The sequence below is a fragment of the Hyperoodon ampullatus genome, assembly GCF_949752795.1.
Source record: "Hyperoodon ampullatus genome assembly, chromosome: 16".
Taxonomy (NCBI): domain Eukaryota; kingdom Metazoa; phylum Chordata; class Mammalia; order Artiodactyla; family Ziphiidae; genus Hyperoodon; species Hyperoodon ampullatus.
This window is the reverse complement of record NC_136929.1, coordinates 60,185,740-60,204,946: the sequence shown is the minus strand read 5'-3', so window position 1 is coordinate 60,204,946 and position 19,207 is coordinate 60,185,740. Positions and strand designations below refer to the sequence as shown.

The window sequence follows — 19,207 nt, the reverse complement described above, 5'->3', positions numbered from 1 at the left end:
TTCCTCTCCTTTTTTTTTACTTTTTGGTCTTTGGCATGGGCTCATTTGTGTGGGTGTATCTGTGAAATACAGCATATATACAGAAGAATATGCTAAAATGTATGCAGACCTGTGTAACTACCACCCAAAGTAAAAATAGAAAACTACCACCAGTCAGTGGTCTCGATCTGACTTGATGAATTTGTCATGGGAAATTGTGTCATAATATAAAAGACCCATAGACTTTGGAGCCAAAAAGAACTTGGTTTAAATCCAGGGTTTGTTGCTGACCAAAACCCAAGTAGCATTTGAGCCTCAAATACCTCATCAATAAAATTTAGGTGGTTGTGAGGAATGAAAATAATATAAACAAAACACTATACAATATCAAGCATATAATACATGTTCATTTATTATTTACTTATTGCACTCATTATTTATTTTTTCTCTGTCTTCTCTTTTTTTCAAATGACATCTTAGAAGACTTTCTCTAGCTTTTTAATTGTATTTTTTACATCTTTGTGTTTTCTCATTTAAGGCCCTCACTGTCAGTATTTTGCCAAACCACCTAGCCTAGTTTAATAATCCTTTCTTCTTCTAGTCTGAGACAACATAAACTCTCTCATCATCTTTGATCTTGTCATCCCTTTATTTCTCCTCAGCCTCGATACCCTCTTATTTCTTGCCTTTTGCCAAAGTTCATCATGTAGTTCTTGTCTGCTCCTTCATTTTCTCATCTGTTCCATCTTTTTAACCTCACTGCTTGCTATATCACTGACATTTATTCTCCTTAAAACCTTTTCCTTCTCCGATCTCTCTAACCTTTTGATATTAACAACCTCACTCTCTTTCATTGATATTTACAGAGTTTCTTCTAAGTCCCTAACCTTTGGCTCCCCTTGGTTTTTGCTCACTACCACCCCCTCCTACCTCGGTATTCTATTTAAAAGAATGTGTGTTTTTCAGCTATCTATCCTAACTTAATGTAGATAATTTCTTAACAGATTTTTCCTACATTGGACTTTAACCTTTTTAATCTATTCTGCATGGACTCCCAACAGTATTTTTTTTACTTCACTTTTCAGTAACACTCTATACTTAGTATGTCTATAGAATAAATTCCAAGTTCTGAAGCCTTGAGATTTGAGTCCTACTCCCCATACCACACACATAAACTTAGGTAACCTACCCTTCCAGTTTCATCCCATGTTACATTTTTGCACACCTTCTTGGCTTTAGCTCTCTTGATCCCTTCGTAGTCATCTGTACACATCATGATCATCCCACCCATGATACTTTTATTTGTATTTCCAGCTGTCAGTGCCTTTCTTTCTTTATCCCTCTTTGAAAATCTAGTTCAGTTTTCCCTTTCTTTGTGAGGTCTTCCATCACCATTCCAAATTATAATGATCTCATCCTTTCAGCAAAATTATGTAGCCTTGTAATAACTCTGGTATGTAAAGCAGATGGTGTAGTGGAATCAGAGCTTTAAGACCTGTCTAGAGGTTGTGGCAGTGATTCAACTGAGATGATGAGGGCTTCAGCTAACGCAGTGATATTAGGGGTGGTGCTATAAATATAAGAAATATTTAAGAGGTAAAATTGATATGACCCTATTGATTAGATGTCTGTGGGAGAGGAAGGAGTCAAGGAAAATAATGACTGGCCAAAAGTTGCAACTACCGGACTTCCCTGGTGGTGCAGTGGTTAAGAATCCGCCTGCCAATGCAGGGGACACGGGTTCAAGCCCTGGAAGATCCCACATGCTGCGGAGCAACTAAGCCCGTGCACCACAGCTACTGAGCCTGCGCTGTAGAGCCTGCGAGCCACAACTACTGAGCCTGTGTGCCACAACAGCTGAAGCCTGAGCGCCTAGAGCCTGTGATCCATAACAAGAGAAGCCACGGCAATGAGAAGCCTGCGCACCACAGCAAAGAGCAGCCCCCGCTCACTGCACCTAGAGAAAGCCCATGCACAGCAACGAAGACCCAACGCAGCCAAAAAAACAAAACAAAAAAACAAAAAAAAATGTTGCAACTACCAATGGACGTAAAGAAGTAAGTTTATATTGACTGACTTTGAGAGCAAATGAGACATTCAGGTGGAGATAGCCAACAGGCAGTTGGACATAATAAGACAAAATTCAAGGACAAGGTAAAGGATAACCATATAATATGCAGGTCATAAATGTAAATGGTAGTTATGTGTCTAAAGATTTTTTATTGTTTTTTACAGTCCTTCATTACAGTTTGAAGCTGCGTGGGCATTAACTAATATAGCATCAGGAACTTCTGCACAGACTCAAGCTGTTGTACAGTCTAGTAAGTAAATTAGTTAATTTAATTCCTTACTTGCTGGACCCTTTTTTTTTTTTTTAAAGGGAAAGAAGTGGTGTTTTATTGTAAAGACAGTTTTATTTAAAAATTGTGAATATTATAAGTTACTTATGATAGTTGATATCTTTCCTATAGCTGTCATTAATCTATCATTGAATAATTTTAATTGTGGTTACTAAAAAGTGAAGAGTTTTATCTTTTTGGGTCAAGACCATCTCCTAATAATAGGGTTTAAATTTTCTATTCCTAATGTCTCCAAGGTGCTGAGTAACTTATGTCTTTTAGCTTGTAACATATATTTTTAAAATTTTGCTTACCTCAAGATGGGCTAACTATTATTAGCATGTTGACCCAAACTGTCAAAAGCTCTTTGAAAAAAACTGGATGTCACCAGGTAGTCCTAAAGTGTGGCACACTTAACTGACTTCAGGTGGTACTTAAGGTGATTCTAAGTAGTAAATGATATAGCAATAAGTTACATTGAATCAAGTAGTGAGAATACTATTTTCTTTCACTTTTGTTTTAGATATTTCAGTAAAAGAGAAGATTTCTAGGTAGATGTTAGATGCAACAAAAAGGGAACAGCAGATTTTAGACTAGGGCTTTCAATAGAGACTAGTAGGTACAATTAAATAACAGTGTTTTGTTTTCATTTTTAATTTTTTGGTTATCTTCTATGTGTGGTGATTGATACTTGTATTCTATTTACAGAAGTGATGAATAAAATTAGTTAAAATACAAATGTGAGTCAATTCAAACCCTCATACATTGCTGGTGAGAATGTAAAATAGTGCAGCCTCTTTGGAAAACAGTTTATTAAAAGGTTAATCATAGAGTTACCATATGACCCAGCAGTTCCCCTACTACATGGAACCAAGATATGAAACCATGTGCACAGAAAGACTTGTACAGAAATGATTGCAGCAGCATTACTCATATTATTCATAATAGCCCCAAAATGGAAATAACCCCAGTATCCATTAGCTGATGAGTAGATAAACAAAATGTGGTATACCATTGAATACTATTCAGCAATAAAAAAAACCGAAATACTTATACATGTTATAAGATGGATAAACCTCAAAAACATTATTCTAAGTGAAAGAATCCAAACAAAAAACTACATATTATACAAGTTCATTTATATGACATGTCCAGAAAAGTAAAGTCTGTAGAGACAGAAAACAGTTAATGGTTGCTTAGGGCTGGGGGAGAGGGTAGTAGGACTTCTCTGGGTATGGGATTTGGGGGTGATAGAAATATTGTAAAATTAGATTGTGGTGATGACGACACAACTCTGTATAAATACTAAAACCATTGAATTGTACACTTAAACAGATAAATTATATTGCATATAAATTATGTCTCGATAAAGCTATTAAAAGTGTGAGTCTGTTTTAATTTAAATGTTAAATAAATAATACAGGTAGTGCAGAGATACAGCTAAAAATCCTAGAGGTAGTGCACAATTGACTGAAATTTAAGAAAAAGTGATCTAGCTTATGCTTAGTTTCTACAGGTAATAAATATGATACCAGTGTTTTGGAATTTGAGTTAACACATAAGTTATATAAGGAGTAAGGATTATAATGATAAATTACCTTGAAATATAGGGTAGGCCTGACATGGGGATAATCATTTCTTTAGTTAATCCCATGTCAGCAATTGGATCATATTGACTAAAGTATTATATTCTAAGGTTACATGTTCAGGGTAGAAATTTTTTTTAATGAATTATAGGAAAAATTTTATGCTGCTGTTTTCTTTTAATTAATAATATAATAGCAACTTCTAGACACTGTCAATAGGTTTGTTACTTGAATACTACTAGGGGAAAACACTAAAATTTATTATATTTAGGGTAAAGATATTTGCCACATTTATTCATTCAGTGAATTATCATTGGGCAACTATAGTGTGCCAAACTCTGTATACAGGCTGAAATCTATGACTCCAGCATTTTGCAGTGTAAATATTAGTTTTTCTTTATTATAGATGCCGTACCTCTTTTTCTAAGACTTCTCCATTCACCACATCAGAATGTTTGTGAACAAGCAGTATGGGCTTTGGGAAACATTATAGGTATGTTGAATTTAGGTTTGAAAAGACTCCAATTAAGTATCTTAATTAACTTTTTTCCTACATTGGCATAGCCATTACACACTATGTTTCCTCTAATTTTAATGTGGGTTGACTACCTTCTTGTTTCATAAATACTAACTTAAGATTGTACCTCTTTGAAATGGATATGCAATTTGCTATCAGGATTGGTAGGTTAAATTTGTGTTCCCTAATCAAAATCTGGAGAGATAGCAACACTTGATGCCCTTGACTAATGGTGAGGAAACATAGAACATCAGCGTCCCAACATGAGCCATTGCATACATTTCAGACTTTCTCATCCTGAATGTAATTTTTTTTTTTAAATACAATTTTCATTTCTGTAGGTGATGGTCCTCAATGTAGAGATTATGTCATATCACTGGGAGTTGTCAAACCTCTTCTGTCCTTCATCAATCCCTCCATTCCCATCACCTTCCTTCGGAACGTCACATGGGTCATTGTCAATCTCTGCAGGAATAAGGATCCCCCACCGCCTATGGAGACAGTTCAGGAGGTAAATGAAGAAATGCAAAGGCCAGATGGTATATTTTCCCTATGTTTATGCCTTAGATTTTCATGCACAGGGAATGAAATAATGTATATACTGATTTCATTGCAGGTATGAGATATTTAAGTAACGTATCATACTTAATTTTGACTCCTGTGAAATAAAAGTTGAGACTCTATGGCAGCTGAGTGAATGTCAGTCCACCCTAATTCAAGCAGAAAAATACAAAAGAAGAAAAAATCTCAGTTTTATTACTACATTGCATTGTTGGTTTAACACTAAAAAAATACGGGATTGCTACAGATAAAACTGGTCTACTTATGTGCAAATGTTCTTGAGTGAATTTGCATTAAGTCCAATTGAAATTTCCCTTGATTCCTGACAAAATTAGTACTCTTAATATGTGGCATGCTTTGTGTTAAATCTGCTAATTAAAGCAAAGTAAAATCTTTGCTGTTTACATATAATTTGTAAATGGATCTGAGTATTTTAAGTTTTAAAAAATTCTGTGTAACCTTTAATCACTTGACTGTGCAGAGAAATGTTGACTGTGAATCTTTAATCTTTGTAACTGATATCCTTTACAATCTTCTGCCACCTCTTGGCCTTATGGAAGGGGTACTTAGTGATTCTCCCTGCTACTGCCCCCTCCCTCCCAGTTTTAAAAGAAGATCTGTAATGCCTGAATTCAACAAACTTTATACTTCATACTGGTCATAGTTTTCTTGACTAAATCTGAGGTCAAAAACTTTAATTTGACTCAAGTAGCTAAATAAAATCTTATTTTTACTTTAAGCAGGTAAGTGAGACAATGACATCAGTTTTAAGAGTAGCTTTTTCATTTTTTTAATAATGCACTAGTTTTTCTTTTTAATATTTTATTTATTTATTTATGGCTGTGTCAGATCTTAGTTGTGGCATGCGGGCTCTTCGTTGCAGCACGTGGGCTCTGTAGTTGTGGTGCACGGGCTCAGTAGTTGCAGCGTGTGGGCTTAGTTGCCCTGTGGCATGTGGGATCTTAGTTCCTCGACCAAGGATCGAACCCACGTCCCCTGCATTGGAAGGCGGATTCTTAAAATAGCTATACTACATACTTGCATCTCCATTCTTTCAAGTTGACATATGTCATAAAGAAGGTTATTGAAAACAAATGTTTTTCCTTTAAGGTACATTAATCTCTGCCAGACTTACTTGAATATTGCAGTTAGACATCTGAAATATTTTTTTGGTTTTTCAGATTGAATTTATCATATTTTTATTTTCCTAATAGAGATTCAAACAAACTTAATGTTGTTTTTCTTGCCCTGCAAATAGTATTCACTGCTTTTTTTAATCACAGTTATTCATTTTTACAAAGACATCTTCATCAACTCTAGTATTATTTATTGTTTGTCTTCTTTCCTCAGATTTTGCCAGCATTATGTGTCCTCATATACCATACGGACATAAACGTAAGTAAAGCAGAAGTTTAGATTTGGGATTTTGCTCTGGATGGGACTGAAAGGGTCTTTATTATTTTTTTTTAAAAGGGTTATTTATTCTTATGCTTTTAATAAGTGTCAGCATGTATCTTATTAAGTTGTCAAGCTTCCACAATGTATGTGGTTTTCAGAAACAGGATTAAAGTTAAATTAAGTTTGTATCTTACATCATTCAGATAGCAAAAATGCTAACTTTAGAGAAATGATCACATATGTAGTTAATTTAGTTATTTGTATCATAATAGTGTTTTAAAGTATTAATATTTATAAAGTGGTAAAAGCTTTATAAAGCTTCTTCATATTTTCTAAAAATCTCATTTGATTCTTAAAATAGGTAGGCTAGATACTATTGTCCCCATTTTACAGAGTAAGAAACTGGACCTCAGGGAAACATTAAGTGACTTATCCAAAGTTGCAGAGCTTGTAAGGGTCACAGTCGGTATTTAAAACTGAGATCTTCTGATGACAGATGGTGTTTACTTTCTATGAAAGCACACGAATGCCCATGCTACAACCTTCTGAGATACAGTATTGAAGGATATCAAGTATAGTTTTATTTTTATTTTTTTAACATCTTTATTGGAGTATAATTGCTTTACAGTGGTGTGTTAATTTCTGCTTTATAAAAAAGTGAATCAGCTATACCTATACATATGTCCCCATATCTCCTCCCTCTTGCGTCTCCCTCCCACCCTCCCTATCCCACCCCTCTAGGTGGTCACAAAGCACCAAGCTGATCTCCCTGTGCTATGTGGCTGCTTTCCACTCACTATCTATTTTACATTTGGTAGTGTATATATGTCTATGCCACTCTCTCACTTCGTTAAAATATGGAACGCTTCACGAATTTGCGTGTCACCCTTGTGCAGGGGCCATGCTAATCTTCTCTGTATCGTTCACCCTTGTGCAGGGGCCATGCTAATCTTCGCTGTATCGTTCACCCTTGTGCAGGGGCCATGCTAATCTTCGCTGTATCGTTCACCCTTGTGCAGGGGCCATGCTAATCTTCGCTGTATCGTTCACCCTTGTGCAGGGGCCATGCTAATCTTCTCTGTATCGTTCCAATTTTAGTATATGTGCTGCTGAAACGAGCACTCAAGTATAGTTTTAAATGCAAAGGCATCTTTACATGATTTGTTCATTACATGAGATTTCGTTAAGCAATTACTATGTATATGCCGGCAAATTTTTTATCAGGCAGGCTGAAAATTCTCCTGAATGTAGCAAGGCTAAAAGTTAAATTCTTCCACAGAGTAAAACAATGGATAGGGCTTCCCTGGTGGCGCAGTGGTTGAGAGTCCACCTGCCGATGCAGGGGACACGGGTTCGTGCCCCGGTCCGGGAAGATCCCACATGCCGCGGAGCGGCTGGGCCCGTGAGCCATGGCCGCTGAGCCTGCGCGTCCGGAGCCTGTGCTCCACAATGCGAGAGGCCACAACGGTGAGAGGCCTGCGTACCGCAAAAAAAAAAAAACCAAATAAATAAATAAATAAATAAATAAATTTCAGTTAAATTTCAGTGAATTTAGAACTGATTCTGGTGTTGATCTAGCATTAATTTGGCTTCTGATGTTCCAACTAAGATCTCTTTCTGATTTGTTGTATGTTTGTGTTTTTATAATCCTATTTTTGTTTATACACACACACGTAATATGTATGTATGTGGGTGTCAGAATTATGTGTGATTTATCATTGGGATGAAGAAAATGCATCTTTGCTAACATTTCTCAAGAGGCAATGTATAGTTCCTGTATAAATATTGAACTGCACGTTTCACTAGTTAATTTTAGGACTTTAAGTTCTTAGGAGGGTGTCTTTTAAAGGTAACTAAAGTAACTTTTTATTTGTGAAGTGTTAGCCTGAACTGTCATAAAAATTAAGTGAAAACTGTTTAGTTATATACTGTCCTGTTTTCAAAATGGATGTAAAAGTGACTTAGCAACAGACATAAGATAATAAATATCTTAAAAGAAAGGGGGAGGAGGTAAACTTTTTATAAATGTATTTGTTGTTATTGAATGCTAAATTTAGTCCTAAGCTCTCTGAAAGCCAAAATTAAAAGGCAAATAAGCAAAATATCTGATATTTCCATCAAGACATTTCCCCTAGGACATTATGGAATTGATTATAGGCAAATAAAAGCTTCCACCACCTATTGGTCTTGTTTATTTGAAAGCCAGAGGTATTAAAGTGATGAAGTACTGTAGTTATAAGTATGTTTATCGAGTTTAACAGACACAGGTTGTTCCACTTAAGCCAGAATTGCACAGAGAATTATAGGCACAGAGATGAAGAAGACATAGAGGCCCTGCTCTCTAAGACCTCAACATTAGTAGCAGGTAAAAAGAGTGAATGGAATGAACTTTTGTCAGTTACTTGCTATACTAAATCTGTTTCTATAATCTCCTTTTATCTTACCAGCACCCTTATGAGATAAGTTTTGTTCTCTTATTTTACAAGTAAGGAGATTGAAACGAAACTTAGTCAAGTAAAATAACCTAACTAAGGTCATACAGTGGATAAAAGCCGTGGCTGAGAATTGAAGCCAAGTCTAAGGCCTATGCTCTTTCATACCATGGTCACATAAGCACACAATATGTGTACAAACAAACAAGAAAAGAAAAGTAAAACAGAGGAATGACCAAAATGCTAGGATTATGAAAGCACATATTCTCTCTGGCAACCAGAAAGCTTCATTGAGGAAGTAACATTTGAAATAAGCATTATAAGGAGATGGTGGTGGAAGTGGTGATAGAAGTGAAAAAGAAGATTATGTTAATAGTTAGCATTTATTAAGGGTTTTAAAGTGTGCCAGGCACTGTTTTAAGTACTTTTCATATGTTTACTCATTTATTCCTTATAAAAATCATATGCGATTGGTAACTGTAATTATCTCCATCTTACAAACAAGGTAAAAAGAAAACAGATAGTTAAGTAATTTGTCTAAAGTCATACAACTAGGATAAGAAGGATTTTGTCAAGTTGAAAAGGTCATTTCGGGTATATGAGGAGCAATAATAAGGAATCAAGAGAACACATGGAGGGTGTGGAGAATACAGGTGGTTAGTAAACCAACACGTTTGCTGGGGAGTTAAGTTTCAGGGTTTTGAATGCTGTTTTAAGGAATTTGGGCTTATCTTGTAATCAGTGCAGAGTCATTGAAGATTTTCAAATAGAGGAGTGGTATGCTCATGTCCGTTATAGTCAGATAACTTGGAAGAGGCAAGGAGGGTCTGGAATGGGGAAAGTTTGAGTGTAGGCTGGCCTATTTTACTATCATAATAGCTTTAAGGAAGTTGATGAAGGTATGAACCCGAAGCTAATGGTTAGGAGAGAGAAAGTGAGTTACAACTTCAAGAAGAAAGGATCAAAGAGAAGGAGAAGTAAAAATTACTTTGGTTTCTAATTTGGCAATCTAAAATGGATAATAATGCCATGAACCATCAGGAGTCAAACAAACGGATGAGACTGGGAGAGGAAGATGATGAGTTTATTGTAGGACAGACACATTCGTTCTGATTTATTTGTTGTTCCTCCGTAGTAATGTTTCTAGGAAGGAAAAGGCCATACATCTTTGAGGTTTTTCAGTACTTAAGAGATTCATGAAAATATGGACATGGAGTAAGGTTCAGAAAAGGGCTAAAAATTGAATTCTGAGGAATTCTCTGCATTTGAGCAGTGGTAACAAGGGAAAAGGAACCAGCCAAGGAGTTTTTTAAAGTAGAGAGATGGAAGCATAAATTGTGAAGCAAAGAGTGGGGAAAAAATAAGGCAGAGATTTAGCAGGTTCTAGATCATACAGAGTCTTGTATACCACCTTAGGATTCATGTATCCTCTTAATGTAGCTGAGAGGGAGCTACATTTTGGATTTGATAATTTATACCAATTATGAGTGGAGTGTAGATTTTAGAGGAAAGTGGAGTTGTGAAGACAGATTGGTGTTGATTTTGTGGTATGAATGAGAGAAAATGAGGACCAGAACCAGAGCTTAGACATTAGGAATAAAAAGACAAGGGAGGACTGTAGAAATGTTTAGATGATAAATTTGCTGGTTTTGATATGGGTGAGTGAAGAGAGGAGTCAGGGATAGTACCCAACTTTCTAACTTGGGTCTTAGGGTAGGACACGACAGAAAAGAAGAATAGCAGCAAGGAGAGGTATAAAACAGCAGGACAGACTTCATTTATGAGACAGTCACTAGTGAGACTGCTGGAGAAGCTGTGTTAGGGTGTGGAGAGAATTAGGTGGTTTATGGACATTCATATGCCTTTGTGACATTAGAAGAATCACTAAATATTGACCCCCGAGGACTAGAGAAGAAATCTGGACTGATTCAGGTCAGTCTGTGTTCATTTGCTTTCTAGTTATTGTGCTTCTTAAAGTTAAGGTGCAATTGCAGTGATTCTGTAGCATTTGGTTTTCCTGTCCTTTCTGAAGTTGTTCATCCATGGCTTGACATGCCCAGATAATTTTGAGTATTATCTAACTTTTGATACAAATCTACTGCTGTTACAAATGAAGTTAATCAGTCGTAGCAGATTGGTTATGTGCTGAGACTTGATGGTTAGTGACACTTGATGATATGTCAGGGGTCCCTGAGACCACCTTCAGGTTCAGTGATTTGCTAGAAGGAATCACTGAGAAGCTTTTACACTCATGCTTGTAATTTATAGCAAAAGGGTACAGATTTGTTTAGGGAAAACTCAGTCTTTTCCTTCTTGTATAGGGAAAAACCCAGTTCTTCCCTACGGTGCATATCTCTCCTGTGTGTCTCCTTCACTACTCGTACAGAACACTTCACTACTCATACTTCTTGTCACCAAATGTGTTGAGCAGGGCTGGAGGATTCCCCACAACAACAGGCAAGTCTCTCTGACCCACTAGGTGTCCTACAATTTAATTCAGTTCCTACACTACCCAGAAATAGTGTCGGATCCCACAGGTTAAGGACTCAGTCCCACATGATGGCCACCTCTTCCCCCAGCCCACAGGCACACTTCAGATGCCCGTCACAAAGTCACAAGCCCTGTGCTTCTGACCACCCAGCTATAGGTTAGAGGTTTCAAAGACCCCTTCCTTGGGTTCTATTATTTGCTAGAGCAGCTCAAAGATCTCAGGGAAACAGTTACATTTACTAGTTCATTAAAGGATATGATAAAAGATACAGATGAACAGCCAGATGAAGAGATACATAGAGCGAGATCTGGGAGGGTCCTATCCCTGTGAAGTTGGGGTATGTCAGCCTCCTGGTGTGGGTGTGTTCGCCAGCCGGGAAGCTTTTCACACCCCCTACTGTTGGGATTTTATGGAGGTTTCCAAAGGTAGGCATGATCAGTTGTTAACTCTGCTTCTAGCCCCTCTGCACTCTCCGGAGCGTGAGGAGCAGGGCTGAAATTTCCACACTTCTAATCATGGCTCGGTCTTTCCGGTGACCAGCCTTCGTCCAGGAGCCCTCCAGGAGGCCGTCCAGAGTCACCTCATTAGAGCAAGAGATGCTTCTAGTGCTCTTATCGCTTAGGACATTACAAGGGTGTCAAGGATGGGGTCAAAGACCAGATATTGGAACAAGAGATGCTCTTAGTGTTCTTATCACTTAGGAATTTATAAGGTTTTAGAGCCCTGTGCTAGAAACTGGGGGCAGAGACTAGTATATTTCTTACCATTTCACAAGATTAAAATCAACAAAGGCTAAAGGTACATAGGGCAGAGTTTAGGAGGACCCAGGTGCAAGTTTCCAGTTGTCCTTTCCCAGTAGATTGGTAAGGACAATGCTTTATTCTCCCATGAACCATGTGTGGCGACACATATCAAGTATTACCAACCAGGAAGCTCCTGAACTTTGATGTGTCCAGGGTTTTTACTGGGGAGTCAGTCACATAGGCTGACTGACCTTAACTACTCAGTCTCTATCCCCTCCCAGGAGTCAGACTGATACAGTGTGGCCCAGGGTCTCAGGAATGCAATGTTATTAAGCAGGATAATCCCAGGGCTCAGAGGTTATCTTGAAGGAGTTGATCAAGGACCAGTCCTTTCTTTGGAATGTATAGGATTTGAGCACCCTGAGCTTACTCAGTTACCCTTTACTGCATATAAGGGTAAGTATACAGTTTTAACTTGGTTCAACTCTAGTTGTCTCTAAAGCATGTGTGATATTAACATTCCATAGACATTCTACAGACACCTACTAGGAAATGCTGTACATGTTAATAGCAGTTTTCGGTAAGGGTGCCTAACAGGACATTATTTGTTAGCATATTTACTGGAGGTGGTAAAAATTGGTAAAGCTCTTTGAGCTGAGTATATTATTGTTTGGAGACTTCGGATTGCTAGAGATTTTCCTTTGGTTCATAAGATACCAGTTTTCAAGAAGTTTGTTCAATACATTGACCCTTTGAGTTGCCTATCTTTTCCGTGTATATATGTGTCTCATACTGTGTGTCTAGAGATCAGCTTTCTAGCAGTCTTCAAGTACATGAATTATTGCTGAAGTAAAAAATTTTTAATGTTTCTAGCCCAGAAAAGCAGACATAGTGAAAAATAAAGTAGCTCAGGATTGCCGAAGACTTCACTGGCACATGATTAATCTGACTGTTAGCTGGAAGGAAAAGAGTACACTCACTGACTATTAGTGACTGTAAAAGCCAGGCATTTTACCATAGAAATCCAGAAAAAGGGAAAAACCAACAAAAAAGAATATTGGAGGAGGTGTAAAATAGCAGAAGCAGCTCAGATGGGAAAAGGCAGAAAAAGGTAAAATTACAAATGTCAAAGACATTGAGCAGCTGTTAGCCTGATTATGGACATGAGGAAAGCAAACTGATGAAAATAGAAAAAACTAGAATAGCCTGATAATCTTGTGCAGTGAATTTCAAAGTTTTAAAGCATTTTTAAAATGAGATTTTCAGTGAAGCCCCAATATATTATAAAACAAAATTAAAGAGAGACTAGAAGAGTCTTTACAGCTTCAGGGGGCCTGAGACCTAGCTATAGCTTACTTTCCCCCACCAGCCTTTGAGGTGGTGTAATGAAGATCTAACCAAAAACCATTAGTTGATCTCAGCTTAGAAATCTTAAATATTTCATTTTTCTAGGCTACTGTATATTAGAAAAGAATGGTTTTCTGCTAATAGTAGGGAGCTATAATGGGAAAAAGTTACCTTTCATTTAGCAGCTTCCTAAAACATCACAGGCCAAGGCAACCCAAGTATTGTTCTGCACAGTATTCCATTTTGTGGCTATGGTTTATTCAAACACACTATTTTGGGTAGGCATTTAGACTGTTTCTTGAATTTTGCAAATATGAATAATGTAGCAGGCAGTAATCCTGTGTGTTTTCATATTACTGGAGATAATATTTCAGGGTAAATTCCTAGAAGCAGATTGCTAGGTCAAAGAGTGAATGCATTATAATTTTTGTTATACACTGCCAAATTCCCTGCCTTAGGGGCTGTGCCATTTGCATCCCCAGCAGCAACATACAAAAGTGACTTTCTTCATGGCCTTGTCCATGTGTTGTCATTTAAAAATTTTTGCCACTCTATGAGAAACTGTATCTCTTTTATTTTTATTTATTTATTTTTTTGTGGGGTTGGGTACACGGGCCTCTCACTGTTGTGGCTTCTCTTGTTGTGGAGCACAGGCTCCGGACGCGCAGACTCAGTGGCCATGACTCACGGGCCCAGCCGCTCTGTGGCATGTGGGATCTTCCTGGACCGGGGCACAAACCCGTGTCCCCTGCATCGGCAGGCGGACTCTCAACCACTGCGCCACCAGGGAAGCCCTGTATCTCATTTTTAATATGTGTTTCACTTGTGAGTGAAGTTGACCTTGATTTCATATGTTGAAGAACCATTTTTACATGTTTGCAAATAGTCTGTTCATCTTTATTGCTCATTTTCCATCAGATTTTTGGTCTCTTTTCTTTGGCTTTTAAGAGCTCTTTATGTATTAAGGACATTAACTCTTTATTTGTGATATATTATACATATATAGCCAAATATTTTCCTAATTTGTCCTTTAGCTTTGATATATTTTGCCATGCAGTTTTCTCCTTTTTATGTAATCAGAGTTATCAGTCATTCCTTTTGTTGAATCTAGATTTTTTTCCTCAGTTATAGATTGTTTTATTTTTGGCGGTATGCGGGCCTCTCACTGCTGTGGCCTCTCCCGCTGCGGAGCACAGGCCCCGGACGCGCAGGCTCAGCGGCCATGGCTCACGGGCCCGGCCGCTCCACGGCATGTGGGATCCTCCCGGACCGGGGCACGAACCCGCATCCCCTGCATCAGCAGGCGGACTCTCAACTACTGCGCCACCAGGGAAGCCCTATAGATGTTTTATTATGTTAAGGAAATACCCGTAAAATCCCATTTTGAGTGTTGACATCAAGAATGAGTGTTGGAATTTTTCAGTGTCTATGGAGATGATTATATGATTTTCTCTGTAAGTCTATTAATATGACATATATTGATGTTCCTAAAATTGAACCATCCTTGCATTCCTTGAGAAATCCCACTTGATTATCATATATTATTTTCTTACTGTAGTATGGGGTCCTTTTCACTAATATTTTATTCAGAATTTTTACGTCTCTATTCACATAAGAGATATTGGTCTACAGTTTTTTATGCTATCTTTATTCAGTATTAATATTGTATTTATTGCATTTAAAAAGGTTAGGTATTAACATTATGCTTCATTTGTTTTCTATGCTCTGGAACAATTTATATAGCCTGGGGTCTATCTGATCTTTGAAGATTTGGTAGTTTCCCCCTTGAAACCTTTTGGGTCTTGATACTTGTGTGATTAGTCCCCTGATAATTTCCTCTGTTTTTGCTATTGAAATTGGCTTGTTTAAGCTCTCAATTTCTAGTGAGGTTAGTTTTTTGTAAACTACTGTCCTAGGAAATTATTCATTTCATCTAGGTTTTCAATTTTGCTTGCATTTAAGTATGCAAAGTAATCTTTATGATTTTTTTGTTTTAATCTACTGTTTCAAGAGTTATTTTCTTCATTATTTCTTATTTTGTACATTTGTGCTCCTCCTACCACTTCTCTAATTAAGTTAACTAGGACTTTTTTTCATTTTTTTTGAAGAACTAGGATTCTGATTTTTAATTAGATCTGTGGCTTTTCTGTTCTTTACTTCATTACTTTCTACTTTTGTACTTACTGTTTCTTTTTGCTTTCTTTTGGTTTGCTCTGTTCTTTTTTTTTGACCGTGTTGGGTCTTCATTGCTGCGCATGGGCTTTCTATAGTTGCGATGAGGGGGGGCTACTCTTCCTTGTGGTGCGTGGGCTTCTCATTGCAGTGGCTTCTCTTGTTGTGGAGCACGGTCTCTAGGTGCATGGGCCTCAGTAGTTGTGGCTCGTGGGCTTAGTAGTTGTGGCTTGCAGTCTCAGTAGCTGTGGCTCGAGGGCTCTAGAGCTCAGGCTCAGTAGTTGTGGCGCATGGGCTTAGTTGTTCTGCGGCATGTGGGATCTTTCCGGCCCAGGGCTTGAACTCGTGTCCCCTGCACTGTGCCACCAGGGAAGTCCCTGCTCTGTTCTTTTTCTAGCTTTTTATTTGGAATCTATTTTCATTCTTTTAAGTTCTGTTGTATACATTTTTAAGGCTATGAACTTGCCTTTGAACACTGCTTTAGGTAAATCCTATAGATTCTGATATGTGGTGTTTTCATTATAATTTTTTAGAAAATTTTTTCTGTTTTTTTTTTTTTAATCCAAGAGTTGTTTAATATAAGGCTCTTAAATTTCCATATGGTATTTTGGTATTTATTAATATCTAATTTTATTGCCTTATAATAGTTTTATAATATTTCTGCTTTATGTAATTGATGTTTTCTGTGGACCTAATAATATTTTTGTGCTCCATATGCAAGTTTATTATCTGTTATCAGGTTTAAATGTCAATGTATATTTATAAAATCTGTATTCTCACTTTTTATCTACTTGACTTCTCATACTGACAACAGTGTATGAAAAATCTTTTATCAGTATATTTTTATTTTTTTCTTGCATCTTTTTATTTTCTCCTTTGTAGTGGTATTTACAGGGTTACTTGGTGAATAGATGTTTTTAACAGTTACATATTCATTATAAATTGTGGGAAATAGCTTTACAAAGTAGCCTTCTTTATTCTTTTTAATACTTTGTAGAATGAATTCTACTGGTCTGCTAACAGGATTGGAGCCTCTGTTTTGTTATCATTTACTTGGTGTACCTTTGCTTGTCCCTTTATTTTTAGCCTTTTTAAATGACTGTTTTAGGAGTGTCTCTTGTATACAACATAGAATTGGGTTTTGTTTTAGGAGCCAATTTGAAAATCTTTTTCTTGTTACAGGTGAGTTAAGCCTGTTTCATATTGTTTGATATGTTTGGTTTCAATTCTGTCCTGTTATTTTGTGTTATAATTTCTGTGTGTTTTATTTTCTACTTAGTGTTCTTTCTTCTCTCTTTTAAAAATTTCTTTTGGTATTTAGGAATGTTTGTTTTTGTTCTAATGTTACCTTTATTCTTATACCTTTTATAATGGCTTTTGTTTTTTTACTGTCTGGTTTGATAGGTTTAAATGGTATTTTTTGACTCCTGTCTTTACCCATACATCAAGTGATGAGCTTATTTCTATTTTCTCTTTTCTCTCACCTCATTCTCCCATCTTTGAATCTAGGTTTGTGTCTTTTGCCCAATTTGGGAAGTTTTCCGTCATTATTTCTTCAGATATTTTTTTCAGCTTCACCTCTCTTTCTGGGACTCTACTGACATAAATGTTATTATATCTTTTGTTATCATTCTACAATTCCCTAAAGCTCTGTTCATTCTTTGCAGTCTTTTTTTTCCCACTCAATTGGATGATTTGTATTGATCTGTCTTTGAGTTAGTTGATTTTGTTTTTTCTTTTCTCCCTTCTACTATTGAGTCCTTCCAGTGAGTTTTAAATTTTGGTTACTGAGTTTATTAGTTTTAAAATCCATTTGGTTCTTCTTTATTTTCCCTTTTTCTTTGCTGAGACTTACTATATTTCATTTGTTTCAAATGTGTTCATAATTGCGTGCTGAAGTATTTTAATGACAGTTACTTTAAAATCCTGTCAGATAATTCCAATATCTGTGTCATCTCAGTGTTGGCATCTGTTGACTTTCTTTTCGTTTTTCAGTTGAGGTGATCCTGGTTCTTGATGTGATGAGTTATTTTCAGCTGTAGCCTGCATTTTGAGCATTATGTTATGAGACTCTGATTTCTATTTAAATCTTGCTCCCTGTTACTGCCAGACTTGGTAGTAGACAAGCTTCACTCACACACACAGCATCTGTAGACACCTTCCAGCAAGGAGGCTTTCCTTGTGGGGGTAGGATGGTACATGGGTGGAGTTCTCAGGCATACCTTCTGTCCTCCCATTTGTCAAGTGGAATATTTCAATTTTTCTGGTACATATAACATTTAAATTATTCTTCCACTCTTATCTTCACATTTGTGTTAGTCTTTGATCTACAGTGAAATATTTCTTCAGTTATCTCTTAGTTGAATGAAATTCAACCTCTGGGAAAGGTGTCAGCAAATTTTTCTGTAGAAGACAGATAGTAAATCTTGTAGGCTTTTGAGCCACATGGTCTCTGCCCCACTAAAGTGGAGTAGTTTTACTAGGATAAGTTACCTTTAAGCTCTTCACTCTGCTCTCCTCTGAAGTCTCACATAGCCTTAGGGCAGGAGGTCCAGACAAAAGGTAGAATTTAGTTTTTTCTCTTCTTACAGGTAATTTGAAATTTGTAGCATTCTCAGACTCCTAGTAATGTTGAAGGTGCAGGCTATATGTGGTTTTATTTGCTCTTGTTAATCCATATACTTTTTTTTTTTTTTTTTTTTTTTTTTTTTTTTTTGCGGTATGCGGGCCTCTCACTGTTGTGGCCTCTCCCGTTGCGGAGCACAGGCTCCGGACGCGCAGGCTCAGCGGCCATGGCTCACGGGCCCAGTCGCTCCGCGGCATGTGGGATTTCCCCGGACTGGGGCACGAACCCGTGTCCCCTGCATCGGCAGGCGGACTCTCAACCACTGCGCCACCAGGGAAGCCCCATATACTTTTTTGAAGATTACATGGAGAGATTTGAATTCAGGTGGCTGCTGTTATTTTAGAGCAACAAATGTCTTTAATATGAATATTCTAATAGGAAACATCTCTGGATTTCACATGAGATCAGGCCTGTGCTTACATTCCTCTGTGAAGACACCAAGGAAAACTACATATAAGCTCTTTGACTTTGAATGAGTCAACAAACCTGAGCCTGTTTTTTGTTTTTTATTATTTGCAAAATTAGATGGATGTAAGGCATGGTTTATACTGTGTGCTCTTCAATTGGGACATTTTTCAAGAGATTTACAAATAATTTTTTCCCCAAAGTTAAAATGCCAAGTCATTTCTTTTATGTTTACTTTAATAGTCTGAAAAATTACATTGCTAAACATGTTTAAAAACTACTAACATGGATAAATGATCTCTCTGGGCTCTTCTAAACTGGAAGCAGCATGATATATTGGTCTCATTCTATGTATAAAGTGTTTCCTTGTGATTATTGGGTATTTAGTTTGTGGGGGCAGGGAGAATTACTTTTCTGCCTGTTTTTAAATTTATCTACCTAATATATAGATATGGAAGTTGGGGTAGAAGTTGTCCCAGACTTCTGTGTCTCACTTTTGTGAAGAGTGGCCTGAGGTAGCCATTGAGAGAGTTTTATTTACTACGTAGTAGATGTATCAGCTTAGCAGATATTTTTGCTACCAAGCTAAAACAAAATTCAGTTACTTTTTA

At 37.1% G+C, this 19,207-nt stretch overlaps 1 protein-coding gene across 1 annotated transcript in view; it reads left to right on the top strand.

Moving 5' to 3' along the window:
* Positions 1-19,207, top strand: part of KPNA3 (karyopherin subunit alpha 3) — a gene marked incomplete at both ends in the record, with an annotated part of 86,546 nt that overhangs the window by 60,602 nt on the left and 6,737 nt on the right. The window contains 4 exons of the mRNA XM_079721687.1: positions 2,215-2,300; positions 4,311-4,397; positions 4,763-4,932; positions 6,333-6,377. Coding sequence (XP_079577813.1) covers positions 2,215-2,300; positions 4,311-4,397; positions 4,763-4,932; positions 6,333-6,377 — 388 coding nt within the window. The remainder of the gene's footprint in view (positions 1-2,214; positions 2,301-4,310; positions 4,398-4,762; positions 4,933-6,332; positions 6,378-19,207) is intronic.